The sequence below is a fragment of the Sebastes fasciatus genome, chromosome 22 (assembly GCF_043250625.1).
Source record: "Sebastes fasciatus isolate fSebFas1 chromosome 22, fSebFas1.pri, whole genome shotgun sequence".
NCBI lineage: Eukaryota > Metazoa > Chordata > Actinopteri > Perciformes > Sebastidae > Sebastes > Sebastes fasciatus.
In genome coordinates, this window is record NC_133816.1 from 16,768,857 (window position 1) to 16,796,266 (window position 27,410).

Here is a 27,410-nt window from a genome sequence, read left to right on the forward strand (position 1 = left end):
GTTTGGGCTAAATCTGGCACATTTACATCATATTAATGCTAGTTTATGTGTGATGTCTCTGATTAAAAAAACGTAAATGTAACTGTCCCACGTGGAAAAGCCTCATCCGCAGGGGAAAATTAAATAAAAAATAAAATAAAAGTTGCTGTGGTTTACAAAATTTTAAGAACCACTGCTTTAGGCTGCTAATAAACATGTAAAATGTCTCCAACTGATGCAGCTGTAAGTTAAATATCCTGTTGCTGGAGTCCTATTTACTACTTCAGTGTCGTTTAAATTTAAATTTACATTACTCACGTGTTCTGAGCTGAGATAATTAGAAACAGAGTGCTCCAACAAACTGAACAAACAGAGGAGTTCCTCTCTACTTGTGTTAAACTTTGAGCTCATCGCTGGTCCACAACATCCTGCTAAAAGTTTCTCTTTGGCTTTTTATTGCGGTGCTTTTGTTGATTTTTATTTTAATATTTTATTCGACATATTTGATGTTTAATGTGTGTTGCTCTGTGGCTGTGAACACACAGTTGTCAGGTTTTTTTATTAGGATTTTATCAGTATTTTTTATTGAGGCTCGTATTTTATTTTGAATTGATGTGACATGTGCTTAATCTTGTCTCAGATCTGTGTTTTAAAGTCATGAACAAACAGTTCTTTATAGCTTGAAAGGCTTGAATTAATCTGAGTGAATCCCTCTGGTCTGTTTCTAGATGACGTGTCGGCAGACAGCAGCGCCGAGTTCCCAGACCGAGCTTCCATGATGGAGGTGCGTCTGCAGGCGCAGGAGGACGAGATCACGCTGCTGAAGTCCTCCCTGGCCGATGCCCTGCGCAGGATCCGCCTCCACGATCAGCTCCTACCGTTACTGAAACAGCAGCTCATTGCAGGTGAGGGGATCCTCAACATGCTATATCTACAGCCAAACAATTGCACGTGCACAAATCTGTAATTCATGCTCCTGATTAAAAACTCGTACGCACTAATCAGTCATCAGTCAGTATTTTGTTCATTTTTCCAGAACAAAAAGACAACAACAAATAATGACAGTAATAACGTGACATTGGAATTAGTTTACAAAAGAAAAAAAGACATAAGGAAAAGAAGAAAGAAAGGAAAGACATATATATAAATAAAATAAAAATAACTTTGTGTACACAAACCGAACTAGGAGAAAGGGAGTAAAGAGCGGTTTAGACAGTTTAAGGAGCGGCGGTCAGCTGGATGTTCTCTCTAATGTAAACTAGAAAAGGTTTCCATAGTTTGTAAAACTTGTCCATGGAACCCCCCAAAGAGCATTTCATTTTCTCCAATTTAATGAAAAACAATAAATCGTGAACCCATTGTATAAAGCTGGGAGGAAAGGTATCTTTCCACTCTTAAAAGGATAAGACACAAGACGGGCAAGAATTGTGGCAAAGGCAATACAATCTGCTTTTGAGAGGGAGAGCGAAGGAGAAGAGACACCAAAAATGGTGTTCCTATTGGCTGTTCATTCAACGGAGGCGGCTGTCAATCACTCGCAAACTCCGATCAAACGATCAAACTAGGCAGCGCTGATCAAATATGAATCAATATTCTGTTACTGTAATGCCTATTTCTCTGAGAAAGTTTGTGACCCGGCAGCCATGTTGAGATCAGTTGAGGAAATACCAAGCACCGCCCACCAGCCGGTGCACACTTTCTCATTTTACAGCGAAACAGTACACTACAAGATGTTTCAGAAAACATTTGAGGAGAGAGTTCTATTCATGTGAACGTGATGTCTCAGGAACGCCTGGAGGGTAAATTTCTTTGAATTTGGTACAAACGCCCACCGTCTCTCAAGGATGAGCTGATTAGATTTTGGAGGTTAAGGTCACTGTGATCTCACAAAAAGCATTTTTGGCCATAACTCAAGAATTCAAATGCTAATTATGACAATATCACACAAATGTCTAACAGGATAAAATGATGAAGTGATGACATTTTGGACAGACATGGTCATGGATGTAAACTGCAACTTGACTGGTTGGTGGAGGCATATCCTGCCCCGGGCAATCCTTATTGTTGAGCCCTGCAAATCAAATAATATGCAACTTTCATCCCACCCAGTGAACCCGGGTGCTGCTCGAGTGCTGAACCAAGCGTGCTGCTCTGATGGTTGCACCAGCAGCAAAAGACTGTCCTCCAGCTCAGGCGGGGACGGGATCCGCCACCCTGCTACGAGGTACTGGACCTACACGCTAAGGGCTCAGAAGGAGGATAATTGTTTTATTCCACTTGATGTATTGTGTTCATATGATGTGTAATTTGCCTGTATGACTCTTCTGTGTTGACCTCAACCTTTGAACTATCTCTAGCCAACTGTCAGACAGCATTGTGACCAATACGAATGGCCACACAGGAAGCCCAGTGTCCATGATGCCGAGACCCAGGCCAGCAACACTGGACAGGTCAACCCAGACAGAGCCCACCCTCCCTGGGAAGGACACTGGGCAGGAAAGGATCCCTCTCCCCAGGCGGGTCCAGAGCCTGCAACTAGAGGACGCCCTCCTTCCAGGGGAGCACGTGGCTGAGGGCACGCGGGGAAAGCTCCACCGCGTCCCTGGCTTAGAAGAGGAGGATGAGGAGGAAGATGAAGAAGGAGGAGGGGAGCAGGGAAAGGTGCTGAGTAGGACGTCGTCGGTGGAGGAGCCTATTCAGCCCACCACCATCAGAGGCCTCCAGAGGGAGGACTTCCGGGATGGAAGTGGAAGCTGCTCTCCAGAGGAGCTGGGCTCTCCCTCGGCCTCAGTGCCGAGCCTCAGCCTCCGCTCCGGTCCCCTGACCGCCATCCTGGAAGGAGAGAAGAAACTGCTGTGCGTGATCTCGCCATCCTCCCCCCTCACCACCGCTGTCTTCATAATCATCTTCTCTCTCGTGATTGATTGCATGGCTTTTATGAACAAAATCAAAATGTTCTTGATTCTGAGTTGTGTGACTGCAAAACCCCAGTTGCGCTGCAAAACCCCCTAATGAAACAACCGGGTGTGATTATGCTGCGGAAACCCGATGGGGAATGACATGTTCTGTCGTCGTGTTCGCTACGGCCTCCATGTGCTTTCGTCTCCCTATGTTTGAGCAAGGGGGCGAGGGAAACATAAAGCCGTAGCGGAACATAATGGCGGCACTCGTCCACACTGAGTGACATATCCAAGATTAGCTTCACGGCACACAGAGATTTGAACCCAGTGGAAAATGTGATGTGAGGGCAATTGAACACAGCATAATGTACAAAAAGGGGCTTAGAGCAGGGTTAAGGTTCCAGTATGTATACACTCAGACTGATGGAGAAAGGTCAGGGGGTTTGTACAGCTGTACTGTACAGATGTAACCTTTCAAAGACAGAACGTGTTTTGAAATGGCATATCTGTCCAAACAGCATACGTCCGAGTTAATATCCATCAAAAGAACCTCCAGAGTGGTCCTCTCCGTTACAACTTTGCTGTAGCCGCAGAGTATTAAAGCTGATGGTTCTGTAAGACGATGCAGATGTGCAGAGTTGACACAGCGCCACTAAGCATCTGCCATTCAACTGGGGGTTTGCAGAAACACACACAAACTAACTTAAATCTTGATCTATTTAACGCAGTTCTTCTCTTTTAATCAGACTTTTAACATTAACAAATCGGATGTCTTGCATTTTGTGATTTTTCCTCAAACAATTCCCTTTACAGTGATTAGAAAGCACAGTGCCAGAGCACTTGTTTACTTGTGTATGTGCTCGTGCATTGCATGTGTTCTTTTGTCCTACTTCCTTGTTGTGGCTTATAAAAGGGTTTCACTGGTGATGGGTAACATGTGCTCTTCAGCTCAGCTCTGCCATGCCCCTCCATGGAAACCTGAGGTACTGGGAAAGTTGCGCTCGGCCTACTACACCTCTACGTTCAACACTTTATTTAAGATTAGCAGTAGAGAGATTTGGGAGGACGGGGTGGTTGCCAGCTGAGTTTCACTTCCTCCATTGGAGGCCAGATGATGTAGTTTTTTAGAGCCGTAACACTTCCTCTGGTGATGCTACTGGTACAACGGCGTGTCATCAGGAAACGGGGTGTCCTGGGTGTGTCGCAAGAAATCCTTAGAGGCTTTAAGAGTCTTGTTTATCTGTCAAATTCAGTTTCAGACCCTCACCAATCCTCTCCTCTACACCAGTTAGAGTAGGAGTTGGAGAGATGGCTAATAAAAGAACTAATATTAGCTTGAGGCCAGGAGTTAAAGGGTAATTCAAATGTATTACAACTAGGGGTCCAATTCTCGTGGTTTTGCCCAACACTTCTATCAGTAATGATAACAATGAACTCATTGCTGAGATCTGGGAAGATGACATTTCTAGATGGGCCAGAAACAAGATCAGACAAGTTGTAAACAGACTTCCAGGTAAGCCAAACATGTTTGTGGTGGAGAAAGAAAGGTCAACAGGAGTCACTACCCAAACTGTCTGTTGTAAACATCCATCACAATTATCAGACCTACTTCCTGCTCTAGATGACATGTTGGTTTGTTTACAACCTGTCTGACTGCTCCTGTTACTTCTGTTTTTTTGTTTGCTCTAAAGTACGCCACTAACGTTAGAATGCCTGGCTAACTAGCTTACTACTTACAGTAGTAAGTTTATTTCCCAGGCCAAGAGTTAGCATGTCATTAGCCAACTACATCTTATTACACGACATTGTTGAAAATTCAATTCTGATTGGTTAATCACGGCGTTTTGCCTTGGACCTGTTGATCTTCTGTAGTGTTTTAAACTAACTCCTGAGTTCATGATGAGTTCATGGACTCCTGAGTTCATGATCAATTAGGCCTAGCTAGTTATAACCAAAGATGCTCTATAACAAAAGATGACGCACTACAAGCTTTGCCAATAGTATGCACTTCCTGTCTCCTGAGTGGGCACGGCTTAATGTATTTATATTTTCTTTTGCTAACATTAGATATTCAAACAGCTAGGGCGTACGCAAACGTTAGTGGACGTTAGCTTAAAATTTTGACTAGTTTGGCTAACGTTAACACTAGTAACGTCACCAGACCGGCGGTTCAGCACCAACAGAGAGTACAGACATCTGTGTTGCTGAGACAGAGAAAGCGCTCAAACAAAGTACATTTTTCCTGATTCATCTGTCTGGTGTCAGAATGTTCGGAAGATATGTGGCTTGTGAAAAATGGGTTCAATAGAGAGGCGAAAATATAAGCAGGAGTCAACTGCGAGTAATTTTATTTAGCAACATCGAAGGTCGCCAGTTAGAAATAAGAAGCTGCTTTTGTCTACGTCTCTCTGAAATCAGCTACAAGTTGTATTAAACCAGATTTATCCTTTTTGGAAGGTTGGGAATGAAATCAAGAAACGAAAACATGCATGTTTCTGTGTGTACATACTATATGTGCACAATATCCATAAACTACTAATGTTTATGGACTAACTGCATGCATCTGTGTGGGATTTAGTGTCTTGTGTGTGTTCACGTCTGGAAACCGAAGCTGATTTCTGTCCTCCGGTGTTTTCAGGGTTCGCAGAAACAGCGAGAAACTGGGGAACCCGGAAAGGCAGAGGAAACGTCTGGACAAGAAGGCGGCGTCCACGGCCAACCTCCTCACCCGCTCCCCCAGCCTGGAGAAGTGAGCCACGCTGCCATCACTCACACCACACAGTCACACTGCTCACTTTTTCCTATGGGCCGCTGCAGCCTCACATATCTCATCAAAGAGACACTTGCTGGAACACTGATGGCCCCTATGAATAATAATAAAATTCCACTCCCCATGAAAACCATTTGTGATTTTGAAGTGAGGGACTTATGGATAAAAGCTTCTCACTTCTTGAAATGGTGTCACATATCTGTCTGACACATTTGATTTCTGTCTCCACAGCCGAGCTAAGGAGCTGATCTCCAGTACAGGTGATGTATCTTTCAACTTTTGTGGCTTGTCTTTAATCGTGAAACTGAGATCACATCACCACTTCATCCGAAAGGCCAAGGGGTTTAGTTTGCCATACACACATGGTATTTAACACAGAATCTTGAAGACTTCAACCTGTAGATGGAAAACAAGATTTTTTGGCAACTCTCATAACTTGTGGTTTTTCTGGGATTTGCTTCAGTCAGTAGTTTTTTTTCTTGGTAAAATCCTGAAAATCCATTTCTCAATGCCAATTTTTTTTCTCAAGTCATGACCCTGCATGGCTAGTTGTTGAGTACTCGTTGACTGCGTGGGTTGGATTGGTTAGGTTTGGGGTAAGAATATCAAAGTAAGCCAATCAGAGGAAGAGTAGGGCCATTGCCTTCGCCATCCAAGGAAACAATAATATCCCTTTCTTAACATACATTTTCTGCCAAAATTAAAACAGTTTTGGTTATTACACCAGATCAGGCATCGTGGCGATTCACTGCAGGGTTGTGTGGTGGTGTGGGAGAGTCACTTTAATGGTCCATTGACTGCAACAATTAACGTCTTTTGGTCTCTTATGGCTGGTTGTACGGCTGTGGATTGCCAGTTATTTGATAGGCCACTGCAGCGTGATGTCGGGTTGCGTTTCTCGATAAGTTGATTCTGTTTCTAATTTTAGTTTTTTTGAATGGGAGGACTGGTGTTTTCGCCGCACAGCCGGATCTGGTGTGAATGCAGCCTTAGGATGTCGCACCAGATTGTGAGGTTTTCTGCCCAATTGAGCTGCTTTTTATTTGATTGGGCAGGTAAAATGGTTTTGAGGCAGCTTGTGATCATTTAGTCTACTTTTTGTACCAGTTGACTGTGATACTAAGTTATAGAATATATTACAATCAATAAGACATTCCTCTCTAGTAAGAATACATTTTCATTGATGGGACGTCACTGTGTCCAGTTGGTTTGAGGCGACTAATGACCAACAGTCTCAGACAGTCTTTTCGGTTCATTACAACTAGGCAGATTGTTGAGGTGTACTGTGTTTTATGTGCCTGAATGTCAGTTATCAGAGTCTTGCATATCAAATTTGCACAAGGCCTTGCACCCGCCATACAATGCCTCTCGTTGTGCAGTAATTCATTCAAGATATGTCGGAGACAAAGACGCACCTGCAGGCAGACAATCAGAAACTTAGACACTACCAGAGTCAATGTAAACAGAGAGCTGAATAACAATGGGGTTAGGGTTACCGTAACTATAGTAATACTCCCGTGTTGGCTCCTGTTGGAAATTCTTTGAATCACTGTGATATTGATTCATCTTATTGATCCAGAGAATGTTCTCGGCAGTTTTCCTCAGCATGCTGCCTGCCAGACAGACTCTATAGCCAGACCTCATATGACAGGCTATGCTGTCTACATGAATACAGGGCCCTTTAATTGACGGCTGACCTTTTATCTGGATTGTAATGCAAAAAACAGCACAGCAAGGAATGTTTTGTCCCCACTGAATGCTGTCTGAACAGAAGTATAATCCTTAGAGGAACAAATATAGACCCGCTGCATGGATTTAGTTGTAATCAGGGACTTTTTCCAAGTTTTCCTAACTCCAGTGTTGGCAGGGCCACAGTTGAACTATACTTCTGTACTGGTGCCCACGCAGCTTCTCGCTGGTTCTCACACATGTAGTCATCTGTGCAAAAAACGAGTGCATTTCCCAACCAACCACACTTGTGGTTAGCGTAGCTTTTATGAGTATTGGCCTTCAGTCTGGTTACGGTTAGCCCTGTTGTTTTTAGGCTTCATTCCTCCAGTACAGAGTGTTAGAGGACACTCTGTGTCTCTCTCTCACATTGTTTATGAAAGACAAGCAAAAGAAGAATTCTATTATTCAATGATTTGGCAACAAGCCTGGATGAGATTGATGCAGCTGTACAGGACGTTGCAAGTTGACTTGCGTATCATATTTCTTACATTTAAAAAACGCTCTAAGCAACCACTAAGTTGACAGGATTTTACTTGCTAGGGCAAAATACGGCTGTAACTCTTTATTCGAAATTTGAACTACACTTCTAATGAGGAAGAAAAATTGTAATATTGATCTGATCTGTAATGACATATTTGAATGCAACAGGCAGCTCCTTGTATTGTTGTTCTTTTAATTAACGTATAACAGAGAAAACTAGCGAGCTGTGGTGAACAAATAATCATAACACCAAACCGTTGAAGACGTAATGTTTGGAAGCATTTTGGATTTGACACCGTAGATGTAAAAACTCCTGAGTAATGACTTTTCAAAAAGCAACTTCCTGCAGTAACAATGCCACAACAACAAATCTGAAGTGAGGTGTTAGCGTCTCACTGAGGAAGCTGACGCACCACGAATAAACGTAACAACGCCAAATTTATGAGCGTATTTAACGATCAGGCAACATGGGTTGTGTATGAGTTCATTCAAACTAATGGATGGACAGATAGACTGCTGCTATTCATGAAATAATTCCACCACATCGACTATACCAAAACGACACATTGACATTTTTACATTTCTATTTATGTACGAATTAAACAAATGAGATACAACATGTTAATTAATGTGGACAGAGCCAGGATAGCCACTTCCCCTGCTTCCAGTCTTTATGCTAAGCTAGGCTTCCTTATAGTAAAACTAAGCAATTTTTCGTCAACGCAGATCCTGTGGTAGCGGTTGCAAAGAGCGTTTTTGAATGTCAATCAATGAAATATGCAGAGATAAGAGTTGTTGCTGGTGGCGGGGTGGACGAAACGAAAATACAAGTCATTTACTCGTTTCTGTTCCTTTGGATTTAATCCAATAAACTAAGCTATCAAAATACTTGCTACAGTGACTCACTATCGCTTCCCGAGGTACAATACAAGATAGGATGGGCCGCAGCTAGCTGGTTAGCATGCTCATGTCATCTCTGCAACACAATACATAGACGTTTCTAACATTACGTCAACACTGTAACCGCTTCACATTCTGTTGATAATGTTCATTCATCATTATTGACATAATTTGTTTTTTTATTTTTTATGTTTTAATCTGAAATTCTGATCAGATCTTACACATTGCACCTTTAAATTGAATGCTCATGGGTCATTTTGAGGCCTCATGGAAGCATTGCCAGCACAGTTTCAGTACATTTTGTTCTAATCAGTATGAAAAATTCAGTTCATCTGTGCTACCAGTGGACGTGTTACAGTACATGTGTGAATGGTCTTTAAATACAGCGCTAAATTAAGTGAAGTAGTAACTAATAATAAAAAGTGTAGGGAGCCCAGATGACTGTCGACATAAAACTTGAGCTTGACATCCAGCCGAGAGCCACCAGGTTCATTTCGAGACATCATACCCAGTGAACACCAGAAGTATCACTCAACAGGACATTTTACCCTCCTTTCTTAAACTGCCCACCACTGTTTTTATGTGAGTTCTTGTGAAGCCAAACACTGCGGGGCCAGTTTTGGGCCGTGGGCGCTGCCTGGAATCACATCCACTGTGGTTTAGCTACAATCCAACTCGCCTGACGGGATGATGGATGGCCAGCTCTGCAGAGGAGGTTGCCAAAAAAACATTTTTCAAGTCTTCCCTCTGCTCTCTGTCTGTCTGGATGTCTCCATAAATCTTGTTTGATTGAGTATAGTTGTGCTTGGCACGTGTCTAGCTTTTTAGATTCCTGACAGTCGAGAGTGGCAAGAGATTTAGGGGGCATATAGGACAAATGTCTCAAGAGAACTATTTAATATATAACTAGTAATATCCTTGCTTTCTTATTTTTAACCTGGAAGCCTTATTTCTACCTAACAGGAACTTGTGTCTTCACTCTCATATGAACTGTAATCAGACAGTGTTGATCATATACATATATACGTATATAAGTATATGGGGTTGATGACCAGCGTTATTATCGTCCTTTAACTAAATTGGTGGGTGAAACGGGAACAAGTTTCTCTTCTTCCCGCTCAGCTTTGATTTATTTCTTCCTGTTTCCTCCTCACTGACTTTTGTTGTTGCTAGAATGAGGTTCCTGTCTGGGCCTAGTCTCTTCTCAAGGTGCCTCTCTGGCCTTTTACCAGTTACCACCATTTTATGGTCAGACAGATATTTAAACTCTGAGTCTGAGCATTTCAGCCTGCTCAGCCTTGCTGCTCGCCTTCACCCCCCCAGTCTCATAAAATAACACAGCCGCTGCCAAGGGAGCAGAGCCAGGTGAGAAGTACCCAAAAAGAAATGGAAAAGGAAAACAGCTTGAAATTCAAAGCTCATAGATCCATCCCGTAAAAGAAATGGGAATAGATCCTTGGGGATCGTAAAGTCAAAGTTAGGTCAGCCGTGGCCGGACTCAGCTGTGACTTAAAGCTATAAGAGGATGTTGGTGTTTATGTGTTTGGCTAACCTCATGCTTTCATTTTCACACAGGTTCCCCTGGATCCAGAAGAGGAACCTACAGCCAAGGTAGACATGCTATTATGTCCCTTTATGTCTGTAGCGGAGCATCAAAAGAACACGCTGTACTTTTTCAGCAACACACACACACACAGTTTCCTGCTGTTTTCTACTGGCAGCTGGCCGCCAGTATAACCGTGCTGGACTTAGATTCATCTAGTGGTCAGAAAATAATTACAATGGGGTGATAATGTTGCTCTGTGTTGTTGTTAACATGTTGACTGAAACAACTTTATAAGGTGAGATACTCTCAGTTGCCAGTTTATTAGGTACACCTAGTTAAAACACACCTCAGTATAACTCAATACTATTGAACAAAAAACTGTTTTGTGTACACACACGTAGATACAGATGTTGTAACTGGATGCACCGACAATGGGGCCGATCTATTCAATTCAGTTCTATATTTATATACTATATACATTATATACTGTAATTTTATTATATTAAAAAGGTTTACACTTGAATTGTAATTCCTGTTAATTTGAAGATTTTTTACCAAGGCGTTGGTGCACGATTTATTATCTTAAGAATAAATATCAATTCAGTAAATGTATATCTATGTATTTATTTGTTACATTTTTATTTTACAAAGTTAGGAAAAGCAATGTTTAAGTCAAGAATTACGCATAAAAGAATGATCCCAGTCACTTCCACACAGTGAGGAATACAGCTTATTAATTAAACACTGGTATCAGATCTGTACTCCATATCGGCCGTATACACAAAGCGATTCCATAATCGTGAATTCTCAAAAAACAAACAAATGGCAGTATTGAAATAATAAAGGTTCTCTTCTCAGTTTTGGTAAAGGCCATGGCCTCTATTTGATCATTTACGATAAACTGTAGTAAGAGGAAGTAGGAGTAGGATACAGGATAACATAAACACAATAAACCACCTGTCTGCCTCTCTGTGTATCACCGCTACATTCCTGGTCCTCTGCTGTGTTTGTCTTCCAGAACAGTCGATCAAAATGTTCATCCGAGGCCGGCCGATAACCATGTACATCCCCTCTAACATCCAGAACTACGAGGACCTGAAGATGGAGACGCCCTCCGAGAGACTGGAGCTGGACTGGGTGTATCCTTCCGTCCACAGTGGCACAACAGGGTTCAGCCTCTGGTTCATATTCATGAGGGGTCTGTTACATTCAGACGGGGCTGATTTCACTCTGAGCTCATTTGCTGGAGTCAAGCCACACTGGCTGTATTGGAAAGTATCTCTTTATCTAGTGTCTGTGAGAGCACAGAATAGCTGTTAGCTGTGAGGTTGTCATGTGTTTAGTTCACAAAACTAAAATAGTGTCATTGTTTATTCAACTCTATATCAGGGGGAAAAAAATCCTATAAACTCGTGCAGATTAGTCGATAATGACACAGTTTTCATTGTTGGGTGAACTCCTCCTTTAATGAATGAAATGGATCTTGACCCCCGTCATGCCAGCTATGGTTACCGAGGACGGGACTGCCGGGCCAACCTGTACTTCCTTCCAACGGGCGAGGCAGTCTACTTCATCGCCTGCGTGGTTGTGCTTTACCACATCAACAACCGCACACAACGCCACTATCACAAACACACGGATTGTGTCCGCTGGTCAGTAGAAGACAATTAATATCATCTGCATCTATATAGATACGATCGAATTAAACACAACTTTTGTTTCAGTGGGACTTTAACTGAAGTACATAACTTCATTTATGAGAACGGGGCATTAAATGATACTCAAAAAGCTTGAAATTAAGACATGACACACGAAATGTCCTTTAAAGAGGCGTGCTATTTATACGCCTTCCCATGAGATCACGTTGTTTTACACCATCACTATCGATAAGGTTTTGGACAGCCAGAGAACATGTGGTGTGTTGAAAATCTGTGGACATACAGGCAGGGGCAAAGACAAACTTTTTATCATAAACATTGTCCTAGAACATGTGCAAAAATAAATTTAAATAACATAAGTTTACTGTGTAGCACCACTGACATGCACATTGATAGCAATTCATGGTAATCTGAAAATAACAATATATGGCATGCCTATCTTAGACTTGTAGTGACTTTGCCGTCAGCCTGTAATTAAAGAGTGTGAAAATCAAAAAAATAGTCTTGTGTTCAAAGCGTTAAAACTTGTTATAACCCTCTAAAATCTATTAAAACATATTTAAATCATTAGATCCCACTAGAACCTGTCACAATATTTCAACAAGTCCCTGTTAAGAGGTATCAACACGCCAAGGGCAAATAAAGAGAGCTTTAACCCGTTACTGAACTCCACCCAGGTCTTCATATGGCTGCTGGAGGCGGGCAGCTGAAGTATTTATTGTGTGTACTAGAGATCAGTGAGGCTGACATGTCACCACATGTCTCTAAAACCACTTTAAGCACCAAACAAAATAACAGTCAGCTCAAAGAATAGCTGTGATCTGATGTCTCTTTTCACAGCTAAGATAAAAGGAAACGGGTTCATATCAGGTCAAAGAGGTCCGGCATCATGCAAATAAATGCCATTTACACAGCCTTCAGTGGATATATGGGAACACATCACACTGAATCCCAGTTATAAACCTGCCAGGCTCTCAACATGAAGACATGAATATGAGCAACCTGACCAAATAATGAGATTTATTTTGGGGAGTTAGCTGACAGTCAAGACATTAACACAAATGTACTCAGTGAGATTAACCCAATTATATCGTTTCTAAACTGATCTCAAACCAACTATAATCTATCATAGGCATATTTATTTTCATATTCATACAGTATGAGTGTTTTGGATAAATGAACAGGGCAAGAGATTCCAAATTTGACTATGTTCACCAGCTTTTGGGCCCCAGCAGCGTAGGGAACATACAGAAATTGGATCCAATTTCTGGCTTGGACACCTCGCCAGTTCCTTGGTTTTGGCATGAATATATGGCAATAGATGTGTGCTTTTTTTGATGTATAGAAATATAAAAGCAATGTGGGGTTGTGTAAATGACAGATTGATGTACGGAGGCCAAATATGTATACTCCTGAACTAATGGGGAACTCACTATGGTTTCCAAGTGACACTTAAAAGGCTTTGGGGAAAGCTACAGTTTAACTGTTCCTACAGTGCAGTCCATATTTATATAGGCAGGGAGACACTCTTTATGTCTCTGGTTGTGTCCTCCAGCACATCGGATTGTTGTTTCTCAATTTGGATACTTACATACTGTAAGTGCACTGTGTACTTACTTGCGTAATGCAGGAATTTCGACAGGGTGGTGTTGTCTCAAATCAAACACGGCTGTTGTGCACTTAGCGGAAATGACGATTGCAACATTTGACATGGCAAATTGCAACCGTACGGCGCATTACCCGCCAACATTTGAACGCGATTGAAGCCCTGTACAGCCCCTTTTTGTTATTTGGTTAAATTATGTTTGTTCTTTCCTGCAGTCTTACCGTCCATCCTGACAAGGTGCGCGTGGCATCTGGCCAGACAGCGGGGGTGGATAAAGACGGCAAGGTGACTACTGCTGATACCAGTCTGATGCACTGTCATCAACTATATATACTGTATTCATATATCTATATATTGTATTTCTGCTCAGTCATGCATAGTGAGACATCTCATTATTGACCTTAGTAATGACACTCATGCAGTTATATACCGTGTTTTGCAACTGCATATAACCAGTCAGTAAAAAAACATAAAAATGTTATTGAATTTTGGCTCAAAATAACAGGTAGAACTATCTGTTGAAGATACAGCAAGTAAAGCGTGTGTGTGTGTTGTGTTTTAGCCGCTGCAGCCTTGTGTTCACATCTGGGACTCCACCACCCTGGTCACCCTGCAGCAGATCGGCCTGGGAACCTTCCAGAGGGGAGTGGGATCGGTCGCATTTTCCTTCGCCGTGAGTCAAAAGCAATATAACATCCTGTAGATTCTCAAATAGTTATTTATAAATGATTAACCTCAACAGCAGCAAGAACCACCAGGCCTTTATTTGAAATCTCCCCTGTCCTCCGGCTAATGCAACACCATCATCTGTCTTGATTAATCCAGTTTGATGTTCATTTACACAACACTAAACGTATCAGTACAAAAACAGAGTCATGTTTTGACAATAAACTAAACACTTGCTGTGCAGGTGTTTCACACTGAAAGACTTCAAGCCTTTTGAGTGTAATAAGATAAGATAAGATAAGATAAGATAGAACTTCTAGAAATTCTTGTGCCTGAGATCGCTCAAAATTACAACAAAATTACAACAAGTTCAAGTGTATGAGATAAAAAGTATTATTACATCATACTGAGTTTACAGTGTTTATTTGTTCTGGATGTTGTCTTCAGGACTCCGGAGCGTTCCTGTGTGTGATCGACGACTCTAATGAACACATGCTGTCAGTGTGGGACTGCAGCAAGGGGACCAAGCATGCAGAGGTCAAGGTAAAGAACAGCCAGGTGTAATCCAACCTAAGCTTAGTAATAAAGAAATTAATGTTTAAAATGTACCTTAAAGGGAGATTTGTCAAGTATTTAATACTCTTATCAACATGGGAGTGGACAAATATGCTTGCTTTATGCAAATGTATGTATATATTTATTATTGGAAATCAATTAACAACACAAAACAATGAGAAATATTGTCCAGAAACCCTTATAGGTACTGCATTTAGCATAAAGAATATGCTCAAATCATAACATGGCAAACTGCAGCCCAACAGGCAACAACAGCTGTCAGTGTGTCAGTTCGCTGACTTGACTATGACTTGCCCCAAACTGCATGTGATTATCATAAAGTGGGCACGTCTGTAAAGGGGAGACTCGTGGGTACCCATAGAAACCATTTTCATTCACATATCTTGAGGTCAGAGGTCAAGGGACCCCTTTGAAAATGACAATGCCAGTTTTTCCTCAACTTTAATTTGGAGTAAATTTAGACCGGTTATTTAGCCTCTTTCAGGATAAGCTAGTATGACATGGATGATACCAATGGATTCTTTAGGTTTTCTAGTTTCATATGATACCAGTATCTTCATTCTAGCTTTAAAACTGAGCCCGCTACAACCTCCGAAATATCGATTGTGTTAATGCGTTTAAGAAGAAATGTCTTCTTAAGAACGGTTGGTGAGTAGTGTTTTTAGCCTTCGAGCTAAGCTAAACTAAACATGCTCTGAAGCGACTACATCTCCCTCATTAAACATTAAACCGGTGTTGTCCGTCTCATCTGTCTCTGAGCAACAAACCACCCTAGTTCCCCAAATGTTGCACTGTTCCCTTTAACAGTTTTCATTACTGTTCTGCTTTTGGGTGATACGCTTTTTACAATCATCAAGACATTTCTGGTATTATCAGTCAGCGCAGGGATTCATAATCCCTCCAGAAACAATGACATCCTTCAGCTGAAGTTAAAGCGTGAGAATCAGCCAGGCTGTTTAATGTGAACGCAGTGGCAGATGCCCATGCTGAATGTGTAGATGCTCTCTCTATAAAGGAGGTCTGTTTGGAGAGATTAAGAAGGAGGAGGTGGGAAGGGGGAGGGGGGGTGTCTCTGCTATGCTTTTATGGGCTTTTATCCCAAAACGCCTCAACTTCCATGAGAGCAATTTCAGCGCGGCTGTCATGGCAACAGTGTAAATATTTTATAGGGTGAATTTGTCCAGCTGTATGGATGTGCGTGCGTGTGTTCTCTAATGCAGCAGTGGGAACGTATAGAAGGTGGCTGTTGTACTGTAGATCATCTCTAGTCAGGAGTTTAATGGGCTCATCCAACGACTTGTGTTCTGTGGATGGTAGCATCCAGAGTGGGCCGGCAGCCCAGTGCTGACCCGTACTGTATAAACATACCAGTTCATCCAACAGGAACAACATAATTATACCCCCCTCCCCCCTTCCAGCTCCACAGCAGTGGAATAGTCCATATGCTGCTTTACAGCACCGCCATGAATGGAGCTTTTTGTGTAGAAATGATGCTTCTGTACTTTTTGTCCGTACTGTAGACACGGTTACCGAAGACCTGCCGCTGGGACTGTGTGTGTGCAGTTTGTGTGTCTGTCTGTACCTGGTGGCGAAAAACGTCTCAGGATAAAAACATTTTTTCATGGTTCTCTTTAGAGTTCTTTAGAAAATATGAGTTGCACAAAAGGAGCAGGCCTATAGGACTATAGAAACATGGCGGACTCCATGAAGAAGACCCGCTCCCTATGTAGATATGAAGGCCTCATTGTAAGCTAACGAAAACACAACGATTCTTATTCTTCTGTTTAACCGGTGCAGGTTAAATTCATTATATGATAATAAGCACTAGGCCAAATATGATAAATATGTATTTATAAATAAGGAAAACTGTGGTTCAGACCGGCTGAGTGTAATCCTCCAGAGGTGCGTTACGCAAAGGTGTACAGCCGGGCGCTGCTGGAGAGGCGCTGCGTAACGCGCAGATCCATCAGCCTCAAAGCCGTTTAGGATGATGAGAGGAGACGCCATGGAGGCATGTGTGCACCCTGATCTTTGTGATCAAGCTCTGAGAGCGTGCTGCAGGTTGAGCAGCACAGAATGCCTGAGAGCTTTACTTCGTTATATTCCACAATATTCTGAATTGTCACCTGCCGCCTGAATTTACTGTTTTTCTTTATATAAATAAAAATATTGTTCTAGAGTCGACACTGTGTTTAACTGAGGAGGACAAGAGCTGCTGCGTCCCTGTGTGTGTAACAAGCAGAGTGTATCGTGTTGTGAAACTGCCTGTAGGCACATCTTACTATCTGAATAATGAACCAGCGCCAGACTTTAGACCAGGTTTTTGTTGTTCAATCTCAATTCTTCAAACTCTACTAAGCTTTTTAGCCTCTTTTATCTCATTTTTTTTGGTTTTACAGCCCACAGCTTAACTGTTTTGGTTTCATCTATCCGTTCTATTAAAACACATCAGAGAGCTTTACACCGTTCTCACCATATCAGCCCGGTCTTCTAGAAGCAGCATCAGGCGGCTGTTCTCAGTGAATAAACTCTGATAAACCCTAACATGTTATCCATAGTAACTTTACAACACCACAATATGTTGAGCGTGTGTTTAATGTGTTCATTTTAAAACATCAGCAATGTGTTAATGAGGAAATCTGAGGCACCATAACAAACTCAAGGTGTTCTCTGCTCTTTTAAAACCTGTTGCAGGACCTTAAATTGAAGTGTTGAAAAAAAAAGCGTCTCATTTATTCTCGATGTTGTAGATTCAGATGTTTCCGTGTGACAAAGGCTCCACTGAAGGAGTAGTATATTGTGCTAAACACGTGTTTTGTGTGTGTCGTGTTTCCAGAACACCAACGAGGCCGTGTTCGCCGTGGAGTTCAACCCCAGCGACAGCACCAACATCATCACCTGCGGTAAATCCCACGTCTACTTCTGGACGCTCATCGCGGGACAGTTCACCAAGAAACAAGGCATCTTTGGAGTAAGACACAGTCGGTTTAAACATGTTTAGCTAATATTCTGTTTCTTTCACTTCGCTTCAGTTCCCCCTATTGTCTGAGTATGAGCAAGTACTACAAAATAAAGTTTGCAGCTTCCTCAGTTTGAGGTCAAAAAGGGAAGTAAGGAGCATAAACAAAGAGAACTGAAAATTGAGAGTAACCATATTGATTCTGAAGAGTGCAAATAGTTCTGGACTGATAATAATAATCTGGACTAATCTAAGGTGTAAATCTGATTAAAGTGAACTGCTCAAATGTGTAGTATACTAAAGCAAATTTGTATTTTGACACCTGTACTAACAACGTATTCAATTATTGTTCTAAAACCAATCTTTTTCAGAAATACAAGAAGCCCAAGTTCATCCAGTGCTTTATGTTCAGTCTGACTGGAGATGTTCTGACCGGAGACTCTGAAGGAAACATCCTGACGTGGGGGAAATCTGCCGCGGATGTCAAAACGCTCGGTAAAGGAGCCAAAGGTCAGTGCTGTAGATCAGTTATTATCGCGTTAACTTTGACAGCCACAATGATAAACAATGATATAGGCAAATTGCCTTGGTCTCTATAAACACTGATAAAGAGGTTTATTTCCCACAGAGACCTTCCAGATCATGCGACAGACCAGAGCCCATGAAGGCAGCGTGTTCACCCTGTGCGCCCTGCGGGGTGGCGCTCTGCTCAGCGGAGGAGGGAAGGACCGTAAGATCATCCGCTGGAGCGCCGACCTGGCACCCGAGAGAGAGTGTGAGGTGAAACACAGCTGTATGTGTGTGATGCTGTTGGTGGAGGGGTCTCTGTGTTGCAGTCAGAGGAAGAGGCTTGTTGATTAATGGGATTATTTGTCCAGATTCCAGAGAACTATGGAGCGGTCCGTACCATCGCTGACGTGGATGGGGAGGAAGTGTTAGTTGGTACAACCCGTAACGCCATCCTCAGAGGCACCTTCTCAGACGGATTCGTGGCCATAGTGCAGGTACGCTAATTAATGTAGCTGTACATTGGCATTGTCAGGATTTTGGATGCTTCTTTAGGGTTAGACATTCTTGGATTAAAACTATTGTATGGACTGTACCAATGTTAAGGGAATGGTGGTCACAATAAATGCAGCAAACACACACACAATGCACAGTTATCGGGAGGAAAGGGGGGGGTCCATGGTCCTCTAACGTGTTAATCCAGCCCAGAGTATTTTGTATCCACATGCATTCAGTGCGTTTAGATCCAACAGATTACAGTCAACAGCTGGCATCAGAGTGAATTGTAGCAACGTCTCTACTGACCACTGGAATTTGGCTTCCTGCTTATTTTGACTTTTAGTGTGGGAAACTGAAACCACTTCCAGAAAGAGAGCACAACTCCAATCTAAAGCTCTGCTAGTGGCCCCTAGAAGCTGCTGTGATCACTGCAACCCGCACACATATTTAATATACAGCACGGCTTGGAGACATTTAAATAAGCCACATATTTAAAGTGTATTCAGCGTTCTTCTTCTTTTTATTTTATTTTATTTTTGTGGTCAATTCAAAAAATAAAATTGAAGATGACTCCTAAAAGCTGAGAAAAAAATGATGTAATTTTAATATATAAATTATCATTTTCTTTTTTTTTTTAAATGGGCATTTTTCAAAATGCCCAAGTGCTTTTGATGCAAGATACAATATACTGTGAAGGAACCATATACAGAATATCTACAAAAGCACATGGAAGTAGCATTTAGCTCTTCATTTCACTGTACGTTGAACAAGATGAGATGTGTGTGTTTCTGTGTCTCAGGGTCATGTAGATGAGATGTGGGGGCTGGCTACACACCCCTCTCAGAACATCTTCCTCACCTGTGGCCACGACAGGCAGGTGTGTTTGTGGAAAACAGAGGAACACAAGCTGGACTGGACCATCACCCTGGAGGTAGGAGGACACCCTGATCCTGGATTAAATCATTATCCTTATGCACTGAAGTTATTTGCAATCAAGATATTGTTCAGCTGACTGACAGCACTTATATTTGTATAAAACACATGGATACTCCTTCCAGAGATGACACACACACTGTTAACTGGTCTTGTGTGTCTGACAGGAGTACGGCTTGTGTGCTGATTTCTGCCCTAATGGATCAGTGGTTTCAGCCGGCCTCAGCACAGGAAGGTAATACAGCACAACGTCCCTGCACTGTTACACTTACTACACTACATCTATGAGCTGAAAGGAATTAAATAAGATAATTCATCAAAAGGTTCAGTGTATGAAAATAATTTTTAAAATCAATATATGCAGTATGTAATAACATTTTAAAGGAATCATTTTGGGAATTACGTTTATTCACTTTCTTTCCAAGGGTGAAATGTTCAGATGGAAAAAGGCTCTGAGAGCGGAGAGGAACTGTAGAGTTGTTAATAATTCTCTGTAGGTCCATCACTACGAGGGACATCTTTCAAATTATATATTTAATCATAATATAAAAATATTGATTGCCGCAGGTTTAATAAGGAGGACAGAACCTCCCAAAAATAAATGAATAAATAAATAAATGGCTTTATTTAAAAAATTCTTACGTCATTAAATGTAGCAAAATAATATTAAAAATAAATGTAGCCATTAATTAATTAATAAAATGTGACATAAATTGATATTTCTGTTTTAATTTTCTCCATTTATTTATTTATCTTTGTATTAATTCCCTTATTCATTTACTCTTCTGTTTAATTTTCCCTTTTATTTTATCCATGTATTTATTTTTAAATGTATTTATGTATCTTTGCATTTATTTTTTATTTACTCATTTATTTTTGAATTAATTTTATTTATTTATTTTTACTTTTTTTTTTTAAATGTTTATATTTATGCATTTATTTATTTATTTCTGCACGATTTGCCCTTTGCATTTCACCCATTTTTATTTCCCTAAACGTATTTATTTCTGCATTCTTTTCTTTACACATTTCTTTTTTACATTTCTGCCTCGTTATGCAAATGAGGGGGGCTGTCACTCAGCATATGTACCACAATGTTGAACTATGCAATAGATGTAGTTTACAGAGGAGAACGTATATAGTCTCTATGCCATTACATAGATGTGACAGACTAAAGAGCTGGCTGCTGTCCAGTCAGTTGTCTTTACTGATGAGTCTCTACCTGCCTCTGTAACACTCCCAGGTGGTTGGTCCTGGACCTGCTGACCACAGAGGTGGTCTTTGACTCCACTGATGGGAACGAGCAGCTGTCTGTCATGAGATACTCGCCAGGTCAGACTTCAGTACCAGCGCTTTGCTGTCCAACTACTCTGATCATAATCTAAAATGTAATAACGGGCCAGTGTTTGACGAAGCCAGAACATCAGCCTACTGAATGAAGAAGGCATGGAAGAGAAAGCTATTGTGGAAATCCCCCCTTTAACTGCATGAATGGCCTCTTGTGTTCTCAGATGGAAGCTTCTTAGCCGTTGGATCTCATGATAACTTCATCTACATCTACACTGTGACCGAGAGTGGCCGGCGTTACACCCGCTTCGGGAAATGTAATGTGAGTTAAATATCAAATCTGGGTCTAAAATGTTCCCATTGGTTGACTTTCTCTTGATCCAGTCTGACTTTCTGGAAGTGTTTTATTGGTCTGTGCCTGTTTGGCCGCAGTGGCTATCACTGCTACGGCTAACTACTCAGTTCATTCACCAGATTTAAGGTATAAGTCTGGTGATAATCTATATTTTCTCTTCTCCCTCTGATTTCACAGTAGGGTTATAGACCATTATGTGACTCTGCCTCTGCTTATCTGTCCAATCAGGGTCACTCCAGCTTCATAACTCACCTGGATTGGTCCAAAGATGGAAAGTACATCATGTCTAATTCAGGCGACTATGAGATCCTCTACTGTAAGTGAACAAGTGTCATTTTGTACGTAACTCCTCAGTCAGTGTGTCAGTCTCCTGTTGTGACTGTGAAGATGAATGTGTTCTGACAGGGGACATAGCGGGGGGCTGTAAACTGTTGAGGAATCGCTTTGAGAGCAAAGACAGAGAGTGGGCCTCCTACACCTGTGTGCTGGGCTTCCATGTCATCGGTGAGATACTTTACTACTCTGCTTTCACACGGTGGTACTTTATGATGTCAGATTGCTGACCTTATGTTGCTGTGGTGTTGCAGGTGTGTGGTTGGAGGGCTCTGACGGCACAGACATCAACGCCCTGTGTCGCTCTCACAGCGAGAGGCTGGTGGCCGTGGCGGATGACTTCTGTAAAGTCCACCTCTTCCAGTACCCCTGTCCTAAACCCAAGGTACCAGCTCATACTGTGTATACACCACTGTAAAGGTCAACCCATTCGGTCTACTTTGGCTGCCTTCACATGAAACACAAACATCGTTCTGTAGCTGCTTCCTTAACATGAAGAGGAAAAACCTGTTAACCATAATAACTGTCTGACGCCTTTAATGGCTGCTGTTGTTGGCTGACACCATCAGTAAACTGAGTGAGTGCTGAGTGATTCCTGGATTCAGGAGAATGTAAGTAGGCCTGTAAAGGTGCTTTGCGTAATGTAACTAGTTTAATTTCAATTATTCAAAACTGTGTTTGTTGACAGCAAACAGAAAATGGCAGTTTCATCATCCTGTCTCCAGGTCAGATTTAGTGAGGGAACATCTATTTGCAAACTCATAATTTAGACGAATGTAAACACACATTCATCATACATACACTGCTGAAATCAGCATAACGGACGCTTTTTTCGTGATTATAGTATTTCTGGTAAGTATCTCAGCAGCTCATTATGATTTCAGAGCCTTCCTTGCATCACTCTTTGCTAGTAGAAGGCAATCGTTAGTTATTAGGGTTGTCAACGTTAACGTGATAATAACCCGTTAACACCACTAATTTCTTTAACGCATTGACACAATCGATATTTCAGTTTTCAGTACCTGTGAGGGTTTCTGGACAATATTTGTCATTGTTTTGTGTTGTTAATTGATTTCCAGTAATAAATATATACATATATTTGCATAAAGCAGCATATTTGTCCACTCCCATGTTGATAAGAGTATTAAATACTTGACAAATCTCCTTTTAAGGTGCATTTTTAACAGATAAAAAAATGTGGTTAACTTGCAATCAGTCGAGATTAACTATGGACAATCGTGATTAATCGCGATTAAATATTTGAATCGATCTACAGCACCTAATAACAAAACAAAACACAGAGGTACACTTAGTATTAAGCTTGATTTCAGTAAGTTAAGCTGTATTTATTCAGGAAGTCTCACTAAGACACTAGTTCCGTCACACAAAGCAGTCATCATACACACATACGCTAATTCAAACAGTCGCAAATATTATAAATAATGTCAGCACGTTGAGCTTTAAAGTCTCTGAGGGGAATAAATCTCTAACTTAATTTAGTTTTGCAGTTTATTCCGGTCATGAGGAACATAGCATCCGGTGGTACTGATGCCTGGTGCTTTGGAAAGTTAGCGATCTTCTTAAAAATCAATGCGAAATGGCTACGAGAGCCTTTCAAATTTGTGTCAATAAAATTCTCATTTTTATCATAGACACTCCAGACCAACTTTATTTTTTCTGCCCTCCTCCCATTATATAAAAAACTTCAATTTTTTTTAAAGTGAAACCATGCAATATGTCCCAATGATTTATCCAATGACCCTCCCGTCCCTTCCCTACTGGGGTTTACACTGTGGTGATAAAGAGTGGACTCTTCTCTCCTCTCCAGGCACCGAGCCACAAGTACGAGGGCCACGGCAGCCACGTCACCAACGTCTGCTTCACCCACAACGACTCCCACCTCCTCTCCATGGGCGGGAAGGACACTTGCATCCTCCAGTGGAGGGTGATCGGGGGCGAAAGCAGGGAGAGGCTGTTCTCGGCCTCGGCCTCGTCCACCTCCACCAGCTCTCCAGAACCTGCCACCAGCTAAGAAGTGACACGCGTTATTAACAGTGACAGAGGGGGGGGAGTGTTTACAGAGCCAGAGAGGTGTGTCAGTCAGTGGACAGCAGCGGTGGTTATGGGCTCAGCCGGGCCTCTGTGGTGCCACTGCTGCCTCAGTTTCATACAGAACATGTAGAGGAATCCTCCCCAGGAGGAATGTCCACATTACATTCACACTCCTCCATAATCCTGTAAATCCTTGTGAAACTGGACAGTGTGTTTTCTTCCCTTAACACAGAATCTTTCTGTTGTGGTGAGGATCAGTAGAGGTGGTCATCTAATGTTTGCTGGTACAGAACATGACTCGACTTCTATGGTGACAAAGACTTTGGTTTCAGTGAACATTCCTGTGTGTTACTCCATCTCCTTTTATCAAACTTACCAAAGTGCTGCAACGTGGCGTACGCCATTGGGCCTATAAAGACGTTTTGCATAATGCTTTTACATATTTTAAGCAGTGTGTGGTCGACTTCTCAGCTAATATTGAAGCTGTTTTTACGCTTGCATCTGACAGACTGTGACAAACCTGTTCCAATGAAATCATTTCTGACTAATTAACATCTCTTAACAGTAGATCAGTACACTTGAAATATGATTACTTTAGTACAGTTTTATATATTTAAGAGAGCATTTGGGAATACTGTGATGTTGTATCTGTCAAGCTCCCAATAAATAACTGAAGACTGGAAAAGTGTATTGTGTGTCAAGTGTCACTAGTGGGCAGTGCTGCTCCAGGAACTGTGTGCTATTTGTTCCGTGTATGTGCTTGTTGAGGAAATGCATGTTCCCAAACACTGAAACCCCACAAGTACAGTAGGATCTTCCAGTTCACTTCAGCTAATGAAACTTAATGAAACTTTGCTATAAAAAGTATTTTCAGAGGAGAAGATAACAGGTCAGTGGTCTCAAACCTCAGGGTCAGGACGCCCTCAACAGTGGTGAAAGAAGTACTCAGATCCTTTACTGAAGTATTCTAAATAAAATACATGTTAAGTGACTAAATGAAAGTACTTATAATGCAGAATGGACACTTTTAGTTTAAAGGTCCCATATTATTCTCATTTTCTGGTTCATACCTGTATTTTCGATTTCTACTAGAACATGTTTACACTCTGTAATGTTAAAAAAAAACTTTATTTTTCTCATACTGTCTGCCTGAATATGCCTGTATTTACAATCTTTCTGAAACGCTCTGTTTTAGTGCATTTCAACGGAATTGCGTTGCTAGGCAACAGCTTTGGTCCATGTTTACTTCCTGTCAGCTGATGTCCTTCAGATATACTGCAACAGAAAATAAACTGGGACACATTTAGAATATTTACCTTTAAAACTACGAAATGGTCTAAATATTGTAGATTTGTGACATCACAAATGGACAGAAATCCTGACGGCTTGTTTCAAAGGCACAGTTTCTGAATACAGGCTGTGTTTATTTCTCCATGGATTGAGAGTTTCGATACTTTTCACAGTATTTATATCGCACTTAAATTTATATTATAAAAGACATGAAAATCTCACTTTTTACGATATGTGACCTTTAATATATATTAAACAACTGGATTATGATTACTTATGTATTAACATGAAAGCATCATTTTAATGGTGGGGCTGATTTTGCTCCTAGTTTAATTTATAGAAATGCATTGGGTATATTTAGGATTTCAAATCTCCAAAAGATTCTAAAACTTTTGATCAAATTAAATTCATTAGAAGCTATTTGATAAATTAAAACACCGCTACTGGAAGACTTTGCCCCCTATCCATGATCAGCAGAGTAAACGCAATTAAGATGGTAACTCTACCAAGATCTCTTTTTTCTTATAAATCTATGACTTTATTCTCGTAATAATACAACTTTTTTTCTAGTAAAATTACAACTTTATTCTAGTAAAATTATGACTTTATTCTTATAATTAAAAAAAAAAATTCTTGTAAATTTATGACTTTATTTTCGTAAGATTACGACTTTATTCTCTTAAAATTACGACTTTAATTTTACGATTTTTTTTCTCCTAAAATTGCAACTTTATCCTCGTAATTTTACGACTTTTTTTTACCTAAATTTATGACTTTATTCTAATAATTAAAAAAAAAAAATCTTGTAAATTTATGACTTTATTTTCGTAAGATTACGACTTTATTCTCTTAAAATTACGACTTTAATTTTACGATTTTTTTTCTCCTAAAATTACAACTTTATCCTCGTAATTTTACGACTTTTTTTCTCCTAAATTTATGACTTTACTCTTGTAATATTACAACTTTATTTCCCCTCAATGTGGCTCTAATACTCCATCATATTTATTAAACCCCAAAAAAGTTAATTGTGAGATTACCGGAGATTGCCGACAACTTCCGAAGATGACGACGTGCGCACGACCGAAGGGGGCCAGTCAGAGTGTGTGTGTGAGTGTGTGTGTGTATTCTGTGTGTGTGTGTGTGTGTGCTGTGAACTGAGCGGAGGTGAAGAAGAGGAGGATGAAGCTGGGAGCGGAGGATGGGAGGAAGAGTGGAGTAAGAGACAGGCTAGCTGTGTGTGTGTGTGAATGAGAGAGTGTGAGTGAGTGAGGAAGAGGAGAGGAGAAGGTCGTGTCGGAGGGACCGAAAACAAAGAAGATCTTCTGGGTGATTTAACCTCCGGAACGTTACTAACGGAAACTTTAAACTTTTTACCGCCACATCTCATCTCTCTCTGGCTTGTTGTGTCCGGGAGCCGGCTTTGTTTCACGGCGGGAGGTTGTCTACGATACATGAAGGAATAAAACACATCCACATCGACCTCTTTTATTACCCGAGCCGGGGGGAATAACCGGGGACTGCTTCACTGATTAAAGGTTACGGAGAATGGCGGCCAACATGTACCGAGTGGGAGGTAAGACATGTTTTACATTATTAACACACACACAGAGACACACACTCACACACACAACGTGATTGTTCACTAGCTAGGTGGCTAAGCTAGTTAGCTTAGCCGCTAGCTGTCTGTTAGCGGCTAACTAATGCTAACAGAGAGCTAGCATTAGTTAGCTGCTAGCTGTCTGGTCGCATTAGTTAGCTGCTAACAGACAGCTAACTAGCTCCCTGTTAGCAGCTAACTAATGCTAGCTGCTAACTAGCATTAGTTAGCTGCTAGCTGTCTGTTAGCAGCTAACTAATGCTAGCTCTCTGCTAACGTCTGTTACGTGCGTCCACTCTTGCATGGAAGAAGTCTAAAATTACGACTTTAATCTCATCATTTTACGACTTTTTTTCTTGTAAATTTATGACTTTATTCTTGTAAAATTTATGATTTTATTCTCGTAATTTTACGACTTTTTTTCTTGTAAATGTATTACTTTATTCTTGTAATAATACCACTTATTCTCAGAATATTAAGACTTTTTTTCTTGTACATTTATGACTTTATTACGAATTTATTCTCATAATTTTACGACTTTTTTTCTTGTAAATTTATGACTTCTCATTTTACGACTTTTTTCTTGTAAAAATTATGATTTTATTCTTGTAATAATACCACTTTATTCTCAGAATTTTACGACTTTTTTTCTTGTAAATTTATGACTTTATTCTTGTAATAATACCACTTTATTCTCAGAATTTTACGACTTTTTTCTTTTAAATTTTTTACTTTGTTCTTGTAATAATACGACTTTTTTTTCTCGTAATATTATTACTATATT

The 27,410-nt window shown here is 40.9% G+C and overlaps 2 protein-coding genes across 3 annotated transcripts in view; both read left to right on the top strand.

Moving 5' to 3' along the window:
- The window catches only part of eml3 (EMAP like 3), a 44,465-nt gene extending 20,041 nt beyond the window's left edge, over positions 1-24,424 (top strand). The window contains exons 2-24 of one of the 2 annotated variants that reach the window (XM_074624511.1): positions 708-884; positions 2,089-2,203; positions 2,337-2,834; positions 5,518-5,628; positions 5,881-5,909; positions 10,336-10,371; positions 11,325-11,445; positions 11,809-11,958; positions 13,786-13,855; positions 14,133-14,243; positions 14,684-14,779; positions 17,649-17,783; positions 18,143-18,281; positions 18,400-18,551; positions 18,650-18,775; positions 19,576-19,707; positions 19,877-19,944; positions 20,953-21,041; positions 21,221-21,318; positions 21,580-21,667; positions 21,757-21,855; positions 21,939-22,069; positions 23,513-24,424. In XM_074624511.1, the coding sequence (XP_074480612.1) occupies positions 708-884; positions 2,089-2,203; positions 2,337-2,834; positions 5,518-5,628; positions 5,881-5,909; positions 10,336-10,371; positions 11,325-11,445; positions 11,809-11,958; positions 13,786-13,855; positions 14,133-14,243; positions 14,684-14,779; positions 17,649-17,783; positions 18,143-18,281; positions 18,400-18,551; positions 18,650-18,775; positions 19,576-19,707; positions 19,877-19,944; positions 20,953-21,041; positions 21,221-21,318; positions 21,580-21,667; positions 21,757-21,855; positions 21,939-22,069; positions 23,513-23,716 (2,975 nt within the window). In that variant the 3' untranslated portion in view covers positions 23,717-24,424. The remainder of the gene's footprint in view (positions 1-707; positions 885-2,088; positions 2,204-2,336; positions 2,835-5,517; positions 5,629-5,880; positions 5,910-10,335; positions 10,372-11,324; positions 11,446-11,808; positions 11,959-13,785; positions 13,856-14,132; positions 14,244-14,683; positions 14,780-17,648; positions 17,784-18,142; positions 18,282-18,399; positions 18,552-18,649; positions 18,776-19,575; positions 19,708-19,876; positions 19,945-20,952; positions 21,042-21,220; positions 21,319-21,579; positions 21,668-21,756; positions 21,856-21,938; positions 22,070-23,512) is intronic. The other variant, XM_074624512.1, reaches the window with a different exon arrangement.
- A 1,697-nt stretch (positions 24,425-26,121) lies between these two features.
- Positions 26,122-27,410, top strand: part of mta2 (metastasis associated 1 family, member 2) — a 31,984-nt gene continuing 30,695 nt past the window's right edge. Inside the window, exon 1 of the mRNA XM_074622807.1 lies at positions 26,122-26,602. Within this exon, the coding sequence (XP_074478908.1) occupies positions 26,575-26,602 (28 nt within the window). The 5' untranslated portion in view covers positions 26,122-26,574. The remainder of the gene's footprint in view (positions 26,603-27,410) is intronic.